Genomic DNA, 22,887 nt, shown 5'->3' on the forward strand with positions numbered 1-22,887 from the left:
TATCCCACCCTTCCTCCCAAAGGAGCCCAAGGCAGCAGACAGTAAAGCAGCAAAACAATGCAATTTAAAATAAAATATGGACATGATAAGAACATCTTAAAAATTTTATTATTATAGTAAACTTGGAACTTGCACCGCTTTCACTTACATGATCTCAGGTTTAAGGGGGTGAGGTGGGGGAACAAATACATAAATGGAGAGTGGGTATCATTGGCCTTGGGAAGGAGGTGTGAGGGCTCTGGGAGGCAGCCTCTGAAAGCATTTATGTCTCAGAAGATGCCAATCAGGCACCTTTTGTTTGGTTTTCTAAGGGTGTCTTGTCTCCCCTACCACATGCCTTTTCTAGCTGCTCCCAGCCCTCATTACACCCTGTAAAAACCAGATGCCAACAGATTAATACTTCCCTGTAGCTATTAAGCGGCAAGAGCCATGACTTCATCAACAATGAACCCTCATCTAGTACATCTGAAGGCAAGAGAGCACTTTAATGCTGTACTATTTCCAAAGGCAGAACAATTAATAGTGAATTAGTTCGCTGCTTTGTTTACCAAGGCAGTACACTGGGAGAAGCCATAGCAATTAGTTTCTTCTTAATGGGCTATTGATTTTCAGTTACTAAATTAAGAAGCGGTTCCTTGAACAAGCTGCTTCTTCTTCTTCTTTTTAATAATGGAAGTAGAGATACTGATCTATTGCAGTGGAATCCAATTTGATAACTGGTTATTTAGTTTACTTGAATTAGTTTCCTCTGGAGAAGCCACCTTCCCCACCTCTGCATGCACACCCACTGGTTATCTTCCTAACAAGGCCAGCCCAACCATTAAGCAAGGTGAGGCGGCTGCCTCAAGTGGCAGATACTTGGGTGTGGGATAGGTGGGAAGGAGAGGTGCTAGAGAAAAAAGGCAAGTAAGAGGTGACATAATAGATGTTCATAAAAGCATACATAGCATCAAGAAAGTGGATAGAGAAAATATATACAGTGGACGCTCAGGTTGCCAATGTGATCCGTGCGGGAAGCACATTCGCAACCCACAGCGTCCACAACCCACAGCGTCTGCACACGCACGGGTCACGATTTAGCGCTTCTGAACAGGCGCTGAAACCCAGAAGTAACCCGTTCCGGTACTTCCGGGTTTGGCGTGGTGCGCAACCCGAAATCGCAGAACCTGAAGCATCTGTAACCGGAGGTATATCAAATGAAGCTGCGCTGTGATCTTGCTTGTTCAGTGACCTTTGGTTGTGAAGCAGTTTATAAACCTGCAAATAAATAAATAAAGTAAGTAAGTAGCCTGTGGTCCAGTGGTCAGCCACTGGTCAGTTTCCAGTAGGCTACCTGTCAGGGAACTGCCATCAGAGCCAGAGGGAGAGGGAGGGCTCCAGATGGGTTCCGGAGAGAGTCCCGGGAGGGAGAGAAGCAGCCCATCTTCTGGGGAAGGAATTCAGCGTAGCACCAGTGGAGAAGGGGGGCAGATGGGGGAATCGGCGAGGTGGCTCCATGACTCCTCGCCGGGGACCAGCGGGGAGAGCACGGGTCCTCCGCTGCCCACACCCTCCCTGCGCAGAAGGCTTCCGCGCAGGGAGAGTAGGCGGCGACTAGGCGTCAAAGAGCTTCTTTGCTGGAAGAAGTTCAAGAAACGCCCACTGACGGATTCTGCCAGCGATTCAGACAGCCATCCGGACAGAAAGGGTTCACCCAGGTAACCCAGCCAGGTGTGGCGTCGATTTACGCACGAGCAACCCCTAGAACCATTACACTACCCAATGCCTGTTGGTTGCTGGAGCTGTGGTAAAAAAATGCTCTTTGTCTGATCCTCCTTAGAAGGATGCGGAATCTGTTGCCCTCCAGATGTTACTGGACTCCAGCTCCCATCATCTCTGACCAGTGGGCCATGCTGCTGGGATCTGATGGGAGTTGAGTCTGGACGGCCCCACAGGTTCTATGCCAAGGGCGTGGGTACACATGATCACTTTAACAGAGACCAATGATACATTAACTGTCAAGAGATCCAGAGTCTTCATTTTCACTTTGTAAATTTTAAAGAACAGTTGGCGGATAGTGGGCTGATTGACGTGATTCCACGTTTCTCTCTGCCCAAATCCTTCCTCAGAACACAACTTTCCTGAAAAGTCTTTGTCGTGACCAATTAATCCTTCTTCCCAACAGGAACAAAAACCACAATACATTCTAACCTAGTTTGATCCCGTTCCTCCTTCTCCTTTGTTGTTGTTGTTTATTGTCAACATTTAAATTTTAAGGTCCTGCTGTTCCACTTCTAACCTACCCAATAACTGTGGTAGTAAGCATCCCTCTGGATGTTGTTGGACTACAACTCCCATTATCCCATATCATTGGCCATGCTGGCAGGGGTTGATGGGATTTGGAGTCCAGCAGCAAAAACATTGTCTTCCCTTGCCCTATAAAGCTCAGTGTGCAATGATAGCACTGTTAAAATAACACCTAGGGATTGTCACACAATTAAAGAAATCTTAAATCAGTTTGGTTGTAGATATTTTGATGATTTGCATGCAGCAGGGCAAAACTGATAGTTCTGAAGATAGCATACTTTTTAAACAGTGCACATATTTGTTTCAGTCAAGATCCTATTAGCAGAGGCATTGCATGTTCTCTTTAGCACAGGACAGAACTCTCCTTAAAATGATACTTGTTCTACATGCAGGTTTATAAGTTGTATTTATAAATAAATATATATATATATAATCAGGATGCCTTTTTAGTTGGTCAAAAAGCTGTTAATCTAATGGATTAATCAACATAAATTGCAGTTTTCAGCTCATTTAACTGGGAGTAAGCCTCATTAAACACAGTTGGGCTTCTTTCTGGGTAAACACGTAAATAATGTAATTATTGCTGTCTTTACTCTTGTTGCATTTACTTCTGACTTCGCTGTTTACAATTCCCCACTTATAGTATGTACTATATCTGCAACTCACGATAGCACTTCATGCATCTGATGAAATGGGCTGTAGTTCACAAAACCTTATGCCTCAATAAATGTGTTACGTGTTTGGCTATGTACGCGTTCCTGCCTTAAAATGCAGTTAGGGAATTACTTTTCTGAATTTGGATTGAAGCTGGCTTGGGAGAACACGCATCCAAATGCATCTGTATATTTCCTAAGAAACACCCAGGTAATTGCAGGATGGATATGGATTGCAACTCATGTTGGGTGTACACTGCTTCCCAAATCAGTGCTGGGAGTGCACTGGGTGCAAAATAAATGGGAGTACCACAAGACTCCTTGATGTCAGTGCTATCTCTGCCACCACTACAGTTTTTACTGTCTCTGCCCACCACTCCCTTGAGGAATGTCTTGTTCTTGTAAAGCGATGCCAGTCCCCTCTTAGTAAAAATCTCCCAGTTTCTGCCACTCTGTCCTCTGGGAAAGGATTTTATATTTGCAGCAATTTCGTTTTCAGACAAAGCTCGTCGTGGAAGAGGTATAAGTCTCATTTCCCCTTCACCAACTCTCTCCAACTTCTCACCATAAAGTGGTCAAAATGTGTGTCCCGAGACCCTTCGGCAGGCTGTAAAGCTAAATACAGTAAATGAAATAATCGTTAAGTGCCAGCCCAAAGCAGGAGGGAAGGACCCGCAGTTTCAAATCTCACAAACGAATTTATTGGCCCCAAGAGGCTACTGACAGGAGGGCAGTTATGTGCCATTGAAGTGGTGTGGTTTATAGAAATATAAGGAAATGCCTTATATTGAGCCAGCCTAGTGGCCTTTGGCAACATTTCCCTGCTTATTTCAGTTTAATAAACCTTCTGTGCTGTTTTAACTCCTGTGCACTGCCCATACTTAAATTCAGCTGCTCGGTTGCATTCCCTGACATGTATCTTCCAGGTGTAAAGTCCTTTGCGCTTTCTGTTTGTTTAATTATTATTTTTTTTAACATTTGAAGCATTTTGGGCTTTTTACTTTAGATAAAAGGCAAGCAACAGGCAACATCATAGTGTTGCATAAAATTATGCATTGCATGGGGAAAGGGGATAGATAAAAGTTTTCCCCTCTCACATAATACTAGAATTTGTGGATATGCAATGAACCTGAATCTTGGAAGATTCGGGACAGATAAAAGGAAAGTACTTCATGCTTTCACATAGATAAAACTATAGAACTCTCTCGCATAGAAGGCAGTGATGACCACCAATTTGAGTGGCTGTAAAAGACTATGAGATAAATTCATGGAGGATAAGAATATCCTGAAAGGTGTGCCCAGGGGTAAGCAAAATTGTGCCTTCCAAATGTTGTAGAGTACAACTCCCTTCAGTCCCAGCTAGCTAAGGCCAATGGTCAGCCCTAAACATTTTGGGCCTCAATTATTTGTTAAGCTGTCTGCACCTGTACCATTCCTGTGCTCATCCCCTAGATATGTGGAATTGGTGGCCATGAGAAACAGGACATTTGGTGTCATGGCCCCACAGTGTTGGAATTCCTTCCCTGTAGATTTGCAGTGAGCTGCTAGACTCCAGACATTTGGAAGGTCTCTTTCAGTTGGCTTCCATTGAATACTTTCTTTTTTTTCCCCTGGCTGGATTGCAGGTAGAATTGGTTATCGTATGTTTTACTGGCCAATGGGTTTTAAAATTTGGAATTGAATGGGTTTTATTATTTAGTATTTTTTGTAATTCTTATGGGTTTTTTGCATATTGGATGGGCATCACTCAGAAAAAGAGATGAGTAGAAGCAAGGAGAAATGAAGACTTCAGAATCCCAGATAAAGGATCTGTAAGGTATAAGGATTAAGTCATAGACTTAGGAATCCAGGAGCTGGAAACCAGGAGCCAAGAGTTGTGCTGGGGTGTCAAGAGTTGAGGGACCAATTCAGAAGTCAGAGCCAAGCCAGAGTCAAAGAGCACATCAAAACACCATCACATCTAGGAAGACCATTGTTTCTCAAGCAAAGTCCTATCCCAGACGGGAAGTCTTATTATAGCCCTTCCTGTCCAGAAAGGTTCAATAGCCAACCTGGGTGGAGGGCACAGATCCAGAGGCTGAGAATACTTCAGTGCCTTAGCCTAGAAGATGCTTCAATCTGCGGTTCTGGACATACTGGACAGGGTAGTTGTTCACAGAGGTACAGCGGTTTCTTTAAAACAGCCTCCTCTAACTAGGTGTCAGTAGCGGCTGGTACCCAGAGGCAGGGCGGCAGCTGGTGTACCCAGAACCAAGGCAAGGCAACTAAACATTCAAGTTTCATCCCCATCCTCCTACACACTGCTAAGTCAACACTGGGACTACGGTGAAGGAAGCTAACAGGCAATGCCACCTCTTGGTCTAGTTGCAAGTAAGAAACATGTGAGGACCAGCCGAGGGCGGACTGAGATTGGTGGGATGGTGCTCCATTCGTACCAATGGACCAATCCCCACTTCCACTGCCCTCCAAATGTTTTTGACTACAACTCCCATCAGCCCCAGACAACACTTTAATATAGCCCCAAAAACCTGGAGGAGAGCAAGTTGGCGGAAGGCTGTTTTAACATAAGATATTGCTGTTGCACCCCATTCTCAATCTCTGCTGAGAGTCCAGGTGCTTACCCAAGACTGTGGTTTGTTAGAAAGTCAAGGCACAGTGGTGCAGCCTCTCCCACCCAGCACACATTGTGTTCTCGCTGCATTCATCCTCTTCCCAAAAGCCCTTGTGAAACACAGCCCAGGCTCCATGCAGCCACTCTTCTTTTTCCTTCAGCCTATGTCATGCAAGCTGGAATCCTAAACCCTTCTCTGCCCACTGTAACCCTGGCAACTCACAGATTCTAGGGTCCTCCCTTGATGTGCTGAAGACTGGGCATCAACATCTTTGCATTTCTTAATGGCTTATGCCCAGGTGTTGCTCCAGCAGGAAAGGCCAGCTTAGTCTGCATTTCTACATTGCTAAAGCCAACACCTGTCATCTCACCTTAATTCTCAAAGCACTGATTAAGCCCCAGCGCCCAGGAGCCTAGAAGAGGTCAGGGTGCCCACAAACCCTTAACATTATGTTGCACCAGGCTAAGGAACATTGGCTCACCTCTGGCCTGGCAGCTGAGCAAGATTTCAACCCTGGCTACTGCCATCCAGATTTCAACATTCTTGCCACTAAAACTTGCTGGTTCCTTCCATCTGCGGCTCCTGGTGTGTGTGTGTATATATATATATATGATCATACTGCCTCCTACTCAGCTGCTTTCCAAGCCACCTGTGAGATTCATCTTCCTCCTGCTGAGGCATCATCTTCCAGTGGCTCTAAGTCCTGGGCCATGAACTGCCATTGAAAGCGGCTGCCGCACTTTGTGTTTCTGCTTACCCAGCAACTTGATCAAAAGCGAAGCAGATGAAAGGGATCCAAGCAGCCTTTTCCTCTCGTTAGTCTTGCTGAGAGGGCAGCCTAGCCAAAGGGGAAACAGTTCCCCCTCTTAAATGCTTCTGGCTTTTAGCTGTGCTTCTGAAGCTGTTTTCATTCTGGTGACAGTGCTAGCCCTTTGCTTTCCCGTGTCACTTGTGGCAGACAAAGAGAAGGGAAGGCTAGCAAGGTAGGATTGATTTGAGCATCAGAGTTCAACTCTGGAATCAGCTTTCCAGTGACAGGGTTTGCCCTCCAGACCACAAAACACTGTAGCATCTATAGCAGGGGTGGGGAAATTTTTTTTTGGGCAGCCCCCTAGGGGGCTGCATGCCAGTAGTGAGTGGGGCAGAGGCAAAAGTGGACAGAGCAAAGAACGTACTTTTTCTCTTTGTGCAATAAGGTAGTTTTAACCCATTTTCACAGACTGCTCTCTATCCTCCATCCAAGCAAGCAAGACCATTACCAGAGCTCAAAGACAGTGTATTCCAGCCAGGCAGAAACACTCAAAAGGGGTACAAAACAGGACTGCTGAGGGGTGTGGCCTGTGGAGAGTCCCAGGGGCCAGGCAGAGAGGCCTGAGGGCCACATTTGATTCCAAGAACTGAGACTCTCCATCACTGGTCTAAAGGACTGCTTACTCCAGGGATGTGCAACCTGAAGCCCTCTGCCGAATTTCCTAGGATGCTTGGCCTAATTGCAGAAGCAGAGAGTATAGGACCCTGCCATATATCAAGTCAGACCATTGATCCATCTAGCTTAGCATTGCATACACAGATTGGCAGTGGCTCGCTAGGGTTCTCTCCCAGTTCTACCTGGAAATGCCAGATATTGAACCTGGGACCTTCGGCTTGCAAAGGAGATGCTCTGCCACTGTGTCACTGTCCTTCCGCACAGAGGTGATGGAAAGGCCCTTTCTGAGAAGATACAGGGCCCATGCTGCTCATCAAGCATCACTTGAATATCTGACTCTCCCTCTGCAAGTACTAGGCAGCCAAATCTCTCTTTAGTCCTTAACATTTGATACTTCTGGGCACTTACATTGAAAGAGAGCGCATACATGCATGTTCCCTCGCTTCTTCCCATGCACCAGATGCTGCATGTTGCCTCAAGACCTATAAGGAGCACACCAAATGGGATTTGCTATTTTCTTTCAGTTGGGAAGTTTCAGAATCCCTTCCAACCCCGGGCTGCATTTTTCCATTTCATTTAGAAGCTTTAAGCTCTGCCAATCACGCCTTCCAGCCTGTGCAGCCAAGGAAATGCACATTTTCCGTCTTAGTGAGCTTGTATCTTGCCAGTTGTCGGATGCAAAGGCCTGAAAGCCAGCAGAAAATGAGGCAGCAGGAAATATCTTCAAAGCTGGGGAGAAACCCCACTACGTATCTCTGCTTCTTTGGTGGTGTAGTGGTTAAAACTAGGACCTGAGAGACCTGGGTTGTAATCCCTGCTCAGCCATGAAGCTAACTAGATGGCCTTGGGCTGGTCAGATTCTGTCAGCCTAGCCTACCTCACAAGGTTGTTATCAGGGTAAAAAGAAGAGAACCAAATGTGCCACCTTGAGCCGTTTGGAGGAAAGGTGCAATAACAGTTTAAAATAATTTAATTCTCTTATTTCCCCTACTGCTTTTTACCAGACAACCACACCTGACTTTGGATTTAGGCGCCCTTTGCAGAGAAGGTGAAGCCTTAATGCCCAATCTGTTCCTTCTCTGTTCCATTGCACAAAGCTATGCTATTATTTTTCTCCTGCCCCTTTTCTTCCTGCTTCCCCTCACCTGGTTTCCCTTCTTTGCTGCACCTTCTCTATTCCAGACTAGTATTACCTTGGCATTTAATTTTTTGTCCACTGGTCAATTAAGCACAGCATATAATGAAAGGTCAGTGTGGGATTACATCCTGATGCAAACAGAAGCTTCAAATGAGCAATTTTCATCAATACCACACTTAAGATTACTCCACTTCTCTGCCTGCTCCAGTCCCGATAATTATCAGCGTGTGAGTACACACAGCGGGGGCATGTTAAATTCAAAGATGCTTTTATTCTCATGGCATCAGGGAGTATTTTTTATTTTCACTGTACGTTAAATCCCATTTGCCATTTTAAGGTTCATTCACTCCATTTGGACAGATCCTGTTGGAGCTCTTTGCAATCCCACTTTATATTTACCAGCTTGAATAACTGGGTGTCATCAGCAAACTTAGCCATGTTAATGCACACGTGCCAGGTGTGTGTGTGTGTGTGTGTGTGGACTGTAGCTTAGTGGTAGAGCATCTGCCTTATAAGCAGAAGGCTGTGGGTTCAATTCTCAGGAATGATCATTGCCTGAAACCTTGGAGAATTGCAGCCTTTCAGTGTAGACACTACTGTAATGGTCTGTCTTGGTTTAAGGCAGCTTCCTGTTTTCTTGCAGCTAATTTGGCTCCAAATGTGATGTCAGGAGCCAAAAACTATGGCTTCCTAGCTGCCACTGAAGCTAGAGCACCAGCAGAGAACATGCAAAGCTGTGCATGGGCTACGACAGGGAACTTCACATATTCACATTTGAATAATCATTGTTGAGAAATTGGAAAAATAACCAGAACATTATGTCTGGGAAACGGGGTCAATTCAGTGTAGTGGATGGAGTTTTGGACTTACCCCTGGGAGACCTGAGCAAACCATGAAGCTCACTGGGTGATCTCATACCAGATGTTGTGTCTTGGAATAACCTACCCACAGGGCTGTTGGGAGGACAAAATGTAGGATAGACACCAGGGATACCTCCTAAAAGGGATTGCTCCTAAAAATGTAATGAATGAGTGAAATTTTCAGCAGTCATGTAAGTGGGGTAGAAGAGGTTCAGACATGTTGCAGTGCACTTGTATAAGAGCCAGAACCACAGCCCACAGTGTTCTTTAAGAAAACCCTCTCTTCTCTCACATTTTGCAGAAATGACTACAAAACAACAACAACAAAAATAACCTCTTTTGTGTAACTGCCTTCTCATTTCCCCTCAGCACTCAACTTTTGACAAGAAGACCAATGAAAAGCTGGCTAAGAGGCAAACTAAACATTACATAGCAATGTGTCTAACAAAGCACAAATTGATTTTCAATGAAAAGCAGCCATGGGGGAGTGCAGTTTTGAGCAGATTGGCAGTGGGGGACAAGGGGATGTTCCCAATGGCTCAAAATCTATTGCCCTGTGGGGGAAGATAGAAAGAACAGCCTAGAGAGTGGCCCCCTGTCTCACTTATGCTGTTCGTATGGAAGGCCCCCGTAGAGGTCCATTTTACTGTGCATTCATGATATGTGGTCATGATGCCATTTGGGTCACACTACTTGTGCCTGCAAAAGTTCTGGGGTAGTCACACTGCTTTATTTTCATTTAGTGCATATCCTGTAACTTCCTGTGACTTAATCATACCAGAAAAGTTCTGGGTGGTGGTGTTGCCCCACTTTTTTGCACTATCGCCCCTCTAGACACCAATAATATGGTAGCATTGGGGAAGCCTTGAAGAACAAACTACCTGAAAAATCACATCTCCCTATACAAACATTCCAGGGTGCTAAGGTCCTTGGGCAAGCACCTTCTCTTAATCCCACCAACATCAGCATCACTGTTGATGGTGACACAGGAGAGAGCCTTCTCTGTGGCTGTTCCCATATTGTGGAATTCCTTCCCAAGAGAGTTTAGATGGGCTCTCTCTTTGTTATCCTTTTGCCAGCAGGCTAAGACCTTCCTATTCAGACAGGCTTTTGAAAATGAAAGGTGCAGGCGGTGCTGATCACTGGGTTGCTGTCAGGGCAAACTGTATTTTAATTTCTGGTTCTAAATGTGTTCTGGTGTATTTTAATTATTGTTTTTATCTAGTTCATTTTTATTACTTTGCAGTTTATAATGCCATTTTTAAATGCTGTAAGCCGCCTTGAATCCCAGTTCGGGAGAAAGGAGGGATATAGATACATTAAATAAATAAGCAAGCAAGCAAGCAAACTAAAACAGAAATAATCCACCACAGATGCACTATTATTGTGTCAAGAATTTGTCGCAGGATGCACCTACAATAAAACGAGGGGCTCTTTGGTGGCCTCTGACTTCCCCAATTCCTGCCACAGGGCTACTCCAGAAGCACCTTGCCTCAAGGGGCAGAGAGAGCCCGGCTCTTTTCATTGTACCTCATCTTGCTGCTTTATTATACAGTTTTGATTGATGCTTTAAACATTCTTATAAAATGTTTTTTAAAAGTACACTAAAAATTGATGTTAGGGTTGCCTGAAAAGCGGCTTATGAATACCTTAAATTTCATTTGTTTATTTGCCTATCTAAATTTATATACCATTTTAGTGTTGTAAGACATCCTCAAAGTGGTTTACAAAAATGTTAAATAGAACATTTAAATTATCGATAAGAAACAGTTAAAATCAGGCATTCAAAAGATGATTAGAATCAACAGTAATTCAAAGAAATGAAACACACGCAACTTCTACATAGCTGGATAGACTTACCTAAATAAAAATGGATTTCAGCAGGTGCAGCAAAAGTGCGTGCAGGGAGACAAAAGTTCAGGAACTTAGAAAGTGCAGTTACTGCCACACTAAGAAAGCCAAATGAATGTTTTGTGGCACCTGTAACAGTGCCGAATAAACAAATAAAATCACTCTCACACATACTTCTGGAATATACCACAGGGGTACCATTGCACAGCTTTGAGTGTGGAAAACAGCTAGTAGAGAAAGAGTGAAGAGTTCTCTCTCCCCCACCACTCCTCTGCTCAAAATAACCACCTCCTGAGCCTTATCTAGGGTGGCCATGAGTCCTCCTTTATTGAGGACAGTCCTCTGTTTGAAGAGCAGTCTGCTCCAAATCTGGTTTAAAAATAAAGAGTCTTGAAGTTCTCGATCAACAGCACCTGGACAGCAAACTGAGCAAGCAAAACAGGTCACCTGGTCAAAATCTTCGCCAATATGGTGAGATATGTTGTATTTCTATTTAAATTATAATTCTTCTAAATTTGCATCAATACATTTAAAATAAATACATGCAAATATCATCCAAATGTACACACTCTTTTGTCCTATTGATATATTCCTCTTTTGTGGTGATGCGTCAGTGGCAAGCCAAGGCTTTTGTAGGCTGTTTGTTTCCCTAGCTGTCTGTTTGTCCATCCATTCCAAAAAGTGGGAGGAAGAGACTTTATGCCATGTAGCACTAAGTAACTCATTCCATTGGCACAAGGATTTCTCCCCTTTTTTATTAACAGTTTTAAACTGAATTTTCCAAAAAGGAAACAGAAACAATTGCAGTCAAAAAATACAAACTGAATAAATCAAGACAATGTGTACTATGCATGCGAGTTAGGGGGAGAAGGGGGGAATGGCTGGTGGCCCACCCCACCCCAGTACTCAGACATTCAAGCAAATAGCTTTGTATAAGAAGTCCATATATCTTCTCATTTTCTTGTGTTTACAGAAGGTCACCTCCTCATATGCTGCCAGCTGAGTCCTGTTCTCTGTGCGCTGCACAATCACAGCAGTAGGCTCTTTCTTGTTATCTTTAATGGTTAGATGTTAGACCATGAGTGCTCTTAGAAGCCAGTCCCTTAGAAGACAAGTTCCAAAGGACTGGTATGTAACTCAGTAGTGTAGTAACAGCTGTAAGGACTTATGCCCAGTTACCTTCCCTCCACTCTTTCCAGGCACAATCTGCACTTTAAAGCTCCGTGTCTGAGTAACCTTTTTTTTCTTCCTCCAGAGCTTTTACCATGGAAACTCGCTCTTTAAATCTCAGTCAGTGCAAATGGCAATCTGCAGAAAACTGACATTTTTTTGATTGAGCACTAAAGAACAGGTTTTTGCAGGGAAAGTTCCAGGGCAAAAAAGGAACAATGCTCAGACACAGAACGTTTAAGCATGGACATGTGCCTGAAAGTAGCAGGGCAAATTGCAAGTGTGGATAAGCTCTAAATAACAAGGAGGTATCCAAATCCATATTTATGCTGCTAATGACTTCTAACCAAAAGACTGTGACTCTAGCAGAAGACCAAATCAACAATGATTCACACTTGTGCAGTCTGTTCTGGTTCCCCAATACCAATCCTATGGGGCAGATTTGGAGAGTGGGTGAAAGTTCTGCTCAGCAAGCATAAATCCTTGCGCTAATAGAATGAGTGCATTGGATAACACCTGAAGTCAAGGCTTTCTTCCTTGAAGCATTTGCTCCATGAAGATGAGAAACAAAATCCTGTTCCATTCTTCCCATTTGGCTTGTTTTTCGGCTAGGTGAACACAGCCATGCATGAGGCCAAACTGATGGAGGAGTGCGACGAGCTAATGGAGATCATCCGTCAGCGCAAGCAAGTGATTGCCGTCAAGATCAAAGAGACAAAGGTAGGACCATGCTGCCTAATTTACTGTTGCCCCTCTGCACTCTGGTATGACCTGTTACGTCACCCTTAATTCTGTGAACCATTTGCTTGTGTAATTAATTTCTTTATTTTTCAGTGGCTGTATATCTTTCGAAATTTCCCACTGAGATGGGAATAAAAGGATGTGTATTCATCATCCAGAATTGACCTCCACAGTCATTTACGGACACATGGTTAAGACTTTTTTTCAGGGAAGACAATCTTACTTGGCTATGAGTGATCGCCAAAGAAGAAGAAGATACACCATACATGGCTTCCCCCAAAGAATCCTGGGGGCTGTAGTTTACCAATAACAGAGTTATTTTTTAAAAAATACAGATCCCAGGATTCTTTAAATATATGGTGTGTACACAGCATTTCAGACTCATATTTAGGGAAGCAGATCTTTTCTATCGAACTTGCCTTTGATGGCCAGAGATAAGGGTGGGTTGAGGTAGCAAATAATGAGCATTCTGAGACCCACATCAACCCATTGTGATGGAGTGGGCTGCAAGTCAAAGAAAGAAAGAAGGTGCATATTTATTAATTAAGTGCACAGGACCCCTTTCTTCATAGAAGAGTAGCTGCTTACAGCCCATGAAACATTATCTTATTCTTCCTTTAATCCTTCTGCAATATTGGGTGGACATTACACCTCATATGTTGCAGAGTCTAAAATTGTGAATTTATGGCAAGGATGAGGAGAGGAACATAAAAGCCCTGCCACAGGCTGTTCCCCCCACCGTGGACAGTGCTTTTAGAGGCCTTGAGCAGAGGGGTGTGTGTATGTGTCCCCTAATTATATAGATAGAGCCAAAAATTGCAGATTGTGTATTGGAAAAGAATTCTGTTTTTTTTTCTCACCACTTTCTCTCATATCTATATCTATATCTATATCTATATCTATATCTATATCTATATCTATATCATCTATATCTATATCTACACACACACACACTCCTTATGAATGCAAAGATTTGATTGAAATTACATGTGAATTTCCAGTAGAATCTCAGGAGCCAGAGGGTTGGCTAAATAAGATTGACAGTGGTCATGAGCTAGGCTTCAGCTCCCATTATTATCTCCCTGCCATGACTAGCAAAGCCAAAATGAATTAAATAAAGTCTACAAAGAATTAAGAAAAAAATGCATAATTTATCCAAGTTGCAGAATTCAGCTGGGGTGGGGTGGGGGGCAGAGTTGGCACAGGATTTTTATGTTGTCTCTTAGCCGGGAATGCATACATCAACCTGGCCTTGGGTAAAGGTAAAGATAAAGGGACCCCTGACTGTTAAGTCCAGTCGCAAACGACTCTGGGGTTGTGGCCCTCATCTCGCTTTACTGGCTGAGGGAGCCGTCGTTTGTCCGCAGACAGCTTCTGGGTCATGTGGCCGGCATGACTAAACTGCTTCTGGCAAAACCAGAGCAGCGCACGGAAACGCCATTTACCTTCCTGCTGGAGCGGTACCTATTTACCTACTTGCACTTTGGCGTGCTTTCGAACTGCTAGGCTGGAAGGAGCAGGGACCGAGCAACGGGAGCTCACCCCATTGCGGGGATTCGAACTGTCAACCTTCTGATCGGCAATCCCAAGAGGCTCAGTGAGATTGCTGGTTGATCCTGAGTAGTGTTTCATAGCAAAATAGCTCTGATATGTGAAGATGGTGCAAAGGGGGAAAAAAACAGAGTGAGAGATTGGTTGGGGGTTAATGTGCTTTGGCTTTGATTTGAGTAGCAACTTGCTGAGTTAAGAAGCTGCCTTTTAGTGAGGAATCTGGACCTCGATTCTTAGAAGACTGAACTTTGCAATGTCCAACACTTAATCCTATGATGCTCCAGAAATGACAAGGCAAAAACTCTTGCTTCTGCCCCTGTTACCTTTCTTGCAGGGCCTTCCCTGCCCAGCAACCCAACTCTGAGGAGGAGGGAGAGCTGGGCACTGTGCCACTCATCTCCTCACCATGCCAGGTGTTTGCAGCCTCTGCTTTTTGGAAGCCCTCCTTTCCCCCTTCTTTCCTTCTGATCGTTTTCTTGATGAGTCTGGGCATAAACGAACCATCCATCAGCCCATTAAATCCCAGCAGGAGAGTCATTTCCTTGTGCAAACAACCATTTGAAGTTCTGGTCTGCCTGCTGCTAGCTGGAATGAGCGTCTCTCTCACTCCCTCTCGCTCCTGCTTGGCATCGGCTTTGACATTTCCAGTAATGATGAATGAAGGTGAGCAGGGGAAGATTGGCAGGAGCAGAGCGTGGCAGCAAGGAGATGGGAAAGGCATTAATTGCTCTGCACCTCTGCACTTAGCAGGCTTTGGTTTTTTCCTCCCCATCCTGTCATCTCAGAAAGGGGAGCTGCACACCCTCAAGCACCCCCCCCAAAAAATCATTGGAACCCTATTGTAGTAGAGACAACGTTCAGTAGTGGTTCCAGTGGTAATTGCTAATGCAAAGGCACCTTCAAGCTGGGATGGCTGCAGGATAATAATAGGTCATATTCTAGGAAAGGAAAGCCCAAGCTTTTAAGTACAGCCCTGCTCCCTGTAAATTCAGTGTTCTCCTTATACCACACTAGACTATTTTGTCCATCCAGCCCAGGGTTGCCTACAGTGACGTGACAGTAGCTGTCCAGCAGAGGTCCTCCCTTTCACCTTCCTTCCAGTCCTTTTTTCAAACTGGAGGTGCCAGGCATTGATACGGCAACTTCCTTCCTGCAAAGGAATTGCTCTTCCAGGAAGAAAACCATCACTGCATGTGCTGTTGCTGAGCTGGAATGCATTGCAGTGGTGGAGGACGTACAGTCCTGTGGCCAGCAAGCATTTTCTTGGGAGCCTGCCATCGTGCTGCTTCCTCCATAACCCTCCAGGGGTGTTGCAGTACGCAGTTACGAATTCACAGCGCATTTGACACCAGCGTTCATTCCATCTCAGAGCTCGAACAAGACAGCTCTGACTTAACAGCCAGTGACTCTGCATGTATGAAATTCTTGCTAGTTGAGTTTGGCAGGGCTATTACTGGGCAGCACTGTTACCCCAGGCCAAAGTAATGGCAGAAATATCAGTCATAAATCAAACTTGTCATCTGGTGTGAACACAGCTCGATCCCAGAGCACATCCGCTATCAGCACAACCTGTGCCTGCTTCCATGCATCCTTCACTCTGAAAGAGAAGGATTCAGGCAGCGTGTGAGGCTTGCTTATTTATTTAATCACATCTTAGAATTCCCCGGCAGTATGGTCCCTGTTTTGAACTGGAAGTTGAAACTGTGGGCAGTGGCGTAGCGTGGGGGGTGCAGGGGGGGGCTGGGCGCACTGGGCGCAACATCTGGGGTTAGGGTTAGGGGGCGCAAATCCACGGGTTAGGGGACGCAAATTACTTGCCTTGCCCCGGGTGCTGACAACCCACGCTACGCCACTGACTGTGGGATAAACCCATGCAGTAAAAACAAAGGTTTGGTCCCATCCATCATCATCATCATCATAGGCAAATCTATTTATTTAAAGAATTTATATCCCAGTTTTAATTACAACAGCTCTTAAGATATCCTGGTCTAAGTTGTTCAGGACTTAGTACACTGCTACAAGAACCTTGAATGGAGCCCAGTAGCAGGTCTTTTAACACTGGTGCCATGTCTTGGTGGTGGTTTATTCCTGGTTTCGATATAGTTCAACCTCTATTCTTTTGATGTGTGTGAGAAGAGAGAGTCAAACCAGATGAGACCTTTACAAAACCTGAACTGTAATTTGGAAGTTTCTCTAGGTCGAACCCGAGTCTGTTGGCTTCAGGGCTATTTTGCCTAGAAGAAGTTCACAGATTTGAGGTTTCCCCACTTAAATTCTACATCTGTGTAAGATTCTTAGTTTATGTGTTGCCTGCACTCTTTGGGTGTTTGTGATTTTAGTGTTTAATCAATTGTTTAATGTATTCCCCCCCCCCTTATATTATTTCTTCCTCTCCCCGTACTAAATGCTTCTTGACATTTCAGTTGTTGGTTTTCTAGCTCCCTGCCCCCCGCCCACTGGATTTATTGAGCCTCCAACCATGACTTGTGCGCTAACAGCTATCTCTGTATAAGCAATAGGCTCCAGCATAGCCAGTAGTCAGAATGGTGGGAATTGTATTCCTGCAGCATCTGCAGGGCCACAAGTTCCCCATCTCTGTTTTTAGAGCTAATCCAAAAACAGCACTCGTTGGTTCTTTTATCAGAGCCAGACACTTAAGCAAGTTTTGAGTTCAGCAGCACTCTTTTTCAGGCTAGATAATAAACTATCACAATGTGATGGTGGCATATTTGTGAATTCTAAAGTCTGTTCACTGTTTTGTGACATACTTATTCAGCCTAAAAAATGTATTGTGCTACTGTTGCATTGGGGATTTCATTCTCTATAATTGAGGGCTGGGAAACCTTTTCTGTTCTGAGGGCTGTTTCCCCCCATGACCATTATCTGGAGCCAGCAGTAAAAGCAGGCAGGGCAATAGATGCGCTTCTTGCCTCTATACAGCAGACTACATTCCAGCCATGCAAAAGTCACGGGTTTTGTATGCACACCCATACATACCTCTCAGACTCTCATACTTCCATCCAGGTAAGCATGAGGCATGATCAGTGTTCAAGGACACATTCCAGCCAGGTAAAAACACTCCTGGAGCGTCTAGAGTGAGGCTGTGTAAGGAGTGTGACCAGCAGGGAGCCCCAGGGGCTGGGTAGAGAGGCCTGGAGCACCACATATGACCCTTGGGTCAGAGGTTCCCCACCTGCTGTAATAGGTAGACAGCATTTCTTGTTACAGGGTGGGCCCCTTGAGGACTGGTGAGGAAGGATCGGATATAGCATGCTTTCTTGCCCTTTATTCTTCTGAAGTTGGAAATGTTGGTGGTTCATTCTTGCTTTAGCAAACGTTGGGTACCTGAATGTAAATTCCTGAACAGGAGAGTGCAAAAAAAGTAGGAGAGAAAACTGGATCAGTGCAGCGGAAGTGCATCCTTGGACTGGATTGCTGGTGATGAGGTTGGCATCAGGGTAGGGGTTAATTATACCCTTTCTTGATGGAAGTGACAGGCATCCAGAGAGACGGTGGGGCGGGGAGGATGGGAGGGAGAGATACTGCAGCATTTCTGCCCATCACCGGTGGGGGCTCTGCCATCTTCCCTTCACTTGTCAGAGAAGGGCTTCAAACTGACAGGCTGCCCCAGGGCAGCTACTCCAGCTCTGATTTAGAAGCTGACAAGGAAGAGCGCTGAGAGCTGCTGTCATTTGGGCTTGGTTGGGCTCTGCACGGCACACAGAAGTACCCAAATAATTCAGGGGAGGGAATCAGAACAAGCCATCTGTGTGGGTCAAGCAGTGCACCCCTTTTCAGCATTCAGACTGTCCAGCTGCTACTGCAGTCTGAAAAATAGACAGCATTAGGATGGATTTGTTGAGAGAAGGGGACAAGAGAAATAATTGAATGGGGAGGGGGCATGCGTGTGTAAGAAAGGGAGGGTGTAGGGCAGTTCTCGTCCTGCCCACCATTGATATGAGGACACTGGGAAAGTTTGCATAAGGAAATGCAGACCATGGGCTGAAATAGCTTCTCCACCTGTTTTATATCCTGCTTTTCCTTCAAGGAGCTGAAAGTGGCATACGCGATAGTAGTGACTGGCCCAAGGCCACCCAGGAATCTTCATGACCAAGGGGTGGTTTTGAAGCTGTGTCTCCATTGTTCCAAGCCCAGCCCTCTAACCAATGTGCCACACTGGCTCTGCTGCATGAATGGGACAAGAGTTCTTTTGCGGAAGGAAGAGAATTCTCATGTTTGTCTCCCAGGGACATGACTGGGCAGCTCATGCCCAACCTTTGTCCACTTTCTAGTGTCAGTACTTTTTAAAAAAATCATGCGGTGTATGTGCACCTGTAGCTATTTTCCAGCAGGTGTGTGTCCAGAACTTTTCTCTTTTTAAACCATATTTCCTTGAAATGGACTTCATGTGCAGCTGCCTCTGGGCACATGTACATAATTAATTGAGCATAATGAATAATTAACACAGAAGACACAGCCTAAAAGGGAGAGACAAAACGATAGAGATCCAACTACGTTGCTTGAGCTTAAGGCAGCCAAGGAAGGATGAAACTTGAAGGTCAGTCAATCTGAACAGGCTGGCAGAAGCCCAGACTAGGATGTGGCACCATTCACACAATTAGCAATCACTTGAACTGCTTTATTTTTAATGTTAGTAGCAAGTGTGGGGTGGCGGTTCTTAGGTGCATGAATAGTTCCATGTTTTCTTTGGCCTTAAGCTTGGCATGAAATGGGCAAAGGAAACCAGTTTTATACAGCAACCATTTCAATGTATTTCTTCTTGTTGATTTCCAGTGGTGGAGTAGCTGTGTCCTATACAATTTTGGTCCTATTGACTTGCATTGCCATTGAAGATGCTGGAGAGATGAACACTGAGTGAGCAGCAGGGGGCTGAGGTGGCCTATTCTGATTCCAAGCATATAGATGCGGATATCCTCAGAGCCTCTAAGAGCTGTTCTTTCCAGTAGGGCCTCCAAGGCCTAAATTCCTCACAGAGAAAGACCTTGCCTGGGGATACCACAATACTTCCCCTCTTCCCATGGTAGTTCTTTTCATCTGCTTGTTCATTCTGCAACCTCCCTTGTGAGGTCACTTCATTTCTCTCTCCCCACCCCATGGTTTTTACTTTTGATGTGCTTGCCAGTATTTCAGTGATATAAGCCACTGCCTTTGAATGTCACCTGCCTGCTTCCCTGTGCACTAATGAGGCTTCAGTTGTTGCTTCAGCAAAACCTGTTGTTTTTCCCCCCTCTGCCCATTTCTCCAAGGTGATGAAGCTGAGGAAGCTGGCCCAGCAGGTAGCCAATTGCCGGCAGTGCCTGGAGCGGTCGACTGTCCTCATCAACCAGGCTGACCACATCCTGAAGGAGAATGACCACGCACGGTTCCTGCAGACAGCAAAGAACGTGGCAGAGAGGTATGGCCTTTTACTCCTTAAAATGACTGGGACAGCATGCAGACCTATCTTGCCCACAAAATAATGCCCACATGCTCTACCAGTGAGCTTTGTCCCTCTTGTTGAACATAGAAATAGTCTTTACCTCAAGTCAGACCACTAATTTATCTAGCTCAGTACACAGTGCCTAGGGCAGGGATAACCAATGTATTGGTCTGCAAATGTTACTGGAATGCAGTTCCTATCAGTCCCAGCTGGTGAGGCTAGTATTGAACACCGCCCTAGGATCTTTGGGCAGTATATGAATCTAATAAATAAAATAAAAATCAAATATAGCCACAACTCCCATCAGTCTCAGCTGGCTTGGCCTATGACACTGGTCTTCCCCTGGTGGGTTGGGACCCACTAGTGCAGCCTTTCTCAACCTGTGGGTCCCCAGATGTTGTTGAACTACAATTCCCATCACCCCTAGCTAGCAAGGCCAGAGCTCAGGGATGATGGGAGTTGTAGTCCAACAACATCTGGGGACCCACAGATTGAGAACCGCTGCACTAGTGGGTCGCAACAGAAGCACTAGCACCCTACAGATGTATGGCAAAGGATTAAGAAATGGGTCCCCAAGTGGACATTTGTGTTAAAAGTGGGTCTGAAAAGGTTGAAGATACTTAGCCTGTGATCAGGCACCATGTTGGCTGCTCTTAGTCTAGAGTTTCAAGAAGGGGTCTTTCTCAGCACTACCTGAGTTGATCAACGGACCTTCTACATGAAAAATATGCACTCAAACACTGAGCCTACAGCCCCTTTTCTGTGGATGGAACCGCCATAGAGGGAGGGAGTGGAAGTGGCAGAATCTGGCAGGTATTTGCAAATCAATTCAGGATTTAATGGTTGATTTAATGAGAATCCCATACTCCTCCTGTCTCCTCACCTTGACCCAGTGCCTCAGACAGAATGTCACAGGAATTAAAGCAATGCTCAAGATCCGTTAAAACTGAAAGCAGCTGTTTGGGTGACGGTGGCCTCAATGTTTGTGTTTCATCTGCCTGCCCCAGGGCCTAAAGCTTTTCTTAGGGTTCAAAGCACAATGGTCTTGGGATGACAGCTGCGGCTGCAGGTGTTCTTTAGAGGGATTCAGAACCAGCATCAGCACATGCCATCCTTGGGCAGCTGCCAGGACTCACCGCTGGTTGCCTGCCCTGCCCCCCAATGGCCCAGAACTCAGCAGCATCAGGCAGCTACATCTAACCACCCTTTAAGTGTCCCACAAGACCCACCCAGGCCCAATGACAGCAGAGGAGACCCACCAGAGACTACCTCCCCAGGCGGATTTCATCTGTTTGCTAGCGAAATAAAGGACTGAATCTGAAGAAGGATGGGGAGGAAGCTGCATAGAGGGCAGGCACTAGTGTTAGTGATCCTTACTATAGCAACAAGAGTTTCCTCCAGTGGCAGTAGCGGGCTCCTCTGGGCAGGTATCCACCTTTGCACGGATGTCTGTACATGACCTTGAATCTTTTCAAGCACTTCGGTTTATTTTCAGTTCTTCTCCTTTCCCCCCAGACTCTATCACACAAGGGAAGGAGGAGTTTTGGGTTTTGTTGCTTTCAATTATTTACAGATTTAATGTGAACTTTCTTTAAGTACACGAGAGCGCCTCCAGCTCGGCCAAATTAACAGCTTGGAGTGGGAGCTGCTTTTGCAGCAGCGTCAAAACGCCAAAGAGATCAGAGAGAATGCAGAAGTGGGCCATCCCCCCATTAGGCCGGGGAAAGAGACTGCAAGAGCTAGTGCGAATATGCTAGGCTGATTGCTGCCAAACAGGATCAGCCTCTTCACTGTCATCCCATGAGCATGCCACAGTAGTTGCTGGGTAGTATCTAAAAACAAAAAGGGTGTAGGGGCTCAACACCTTCTGGGAGGCTGTTAGGGAACAGGGAAACCCTGCCTTATACCCCTGGAACATAGGAGTGATTTTTAGTTATCCTGTGTTGTGAGAAGGTAAATGCTCTGAGAGTTCCTTTTCCTTCTAACTTCATATGTTCACAGATTTTGGGATGGCTACTCTTGCTGTCCACTGGATTGCAGTTCTTCTTTGAAGCATGGGTTACTTTGAGATATGGTTCACTCTTGAATCAATCCCAGGCCCTGGATGTAAAATACGGCCTCATCTGCACTGTACATTTAAAGCAGTATCAAACACTTTAAACAGTCATGGCTTCTTCCCCCACAAAAGAATAAAAATAAATCTGGGAACTGTAGTCTGCTATGGATGCTGAGAGTTGACAGCAGTCCCCTGTTCTTCTCCCAGAGCTACAGTTCTCAGATAGTTAAACAATCAATCTCTCTTCCCAGGGAACTCTGGGAATTATAGCTCTGGGATGGGGAATAGGGGCTTCCTAGCAGTTTTCAGCACCCTTAACCAACAACAGTTCCCAGGATAACAGTTCCCAGGGAAGCCATGACTGTTTAAAGCAGCACATACAGCTTTAAATGTTCAGCACAGATGGAGCCTATGTGTGAAGCCCACAGCACTGGTCCATCAAATCCAGCAATATCTTTCCAGTCTTCCTTAGCCTGGTACCCTCCAGAGGCTGTTGGACTCCAACTCCCTTCAGCTCCAACCAGCATGACCAGTGCTCAGGAATGATGGGCATTGTAGTACAAAAAAAATCAGAGGATACTAAGTTGGAAAAAGTTATTCTGCTCTAACTGGTGGTAGGTTCATCTGCCTCCAGGCAGATTCTTTGCCAGCACTCGGGATCCTTTTTAACTGGCAATGCCAGGGGGTTGAGCCTAGGACTTTCTGAACGCAAGGCAGGTGCCCCTCCCCCTGTATTCAATGCTAGGACTCAAATATAGGGATTCAAAACATCCCACAGTGAGGGTTACGGTACAGTGGTACCTCGGTTTAAGTACTTCATTTGTTCCAGAGGTCTGTTCTTAACCTGAAACTGTTCTTAACCTGAAGCACCACTTTAGCTAATGGGGCCTCCTGCTGCTGGCACGCTGCCAGAGCACAATTTCTGTTCTCATCCTGAAGCAAAGTTCTTAACCCGAGGTACTATTTCTGGGTTAGTGGAGTCTGTAACCTGAAGCATATGTAACCCGAAGTACCACTGTATTGGGAGCTTGGTGGGGAAGGGGAACATGACAAGTATTTGACATTGCTATAAATTTTGAGAATCATCTAGTCCAAATGCCTAA

The 22,887-nt window shown here is 45.3% G+C and overlaps 1 protein-coding gene across 2 annotated transcripts in view; it reads left to right on the plus strand.

Annotated features, from left to right (window-relative positions):
• MID2 (midline 2) overlaps window positions 1–22,887 on the plus strand; it is a 205,356-nt gene that overhangs the window by 156,225 nt on the left and 26,244 nt on the right. For both annotated transcript variants that reach the window (XM_083595956.1, XM_083595957.1), the window contains exons 4-5: window positions 12,609–12,716; window positions 19,556–19,704. In XM_083595956.1, coding sequence (XP_083452082.1) covers window positions 12,609–12,716; window positions 19,556–19,704 — 257 coding nt within the window. The remainder of the gene's footprint in view (window positions 1–12,608; window positions 12,717–19,555; window positions 19,705–22,887) is intronic.

Source organism: Podarcis filfolensis, assembly GCF_964270895.1.
Source record: "Podarcis filfolensis genome assembly, chromosome: Z".
In the NCBI taxonomy this organism is placed as follows: Eukaryota; Metazoa; Chordata; class Lepidosauria; order Squamata; family Lacertidae; genus Podarcis; species Podarcis filfolensis.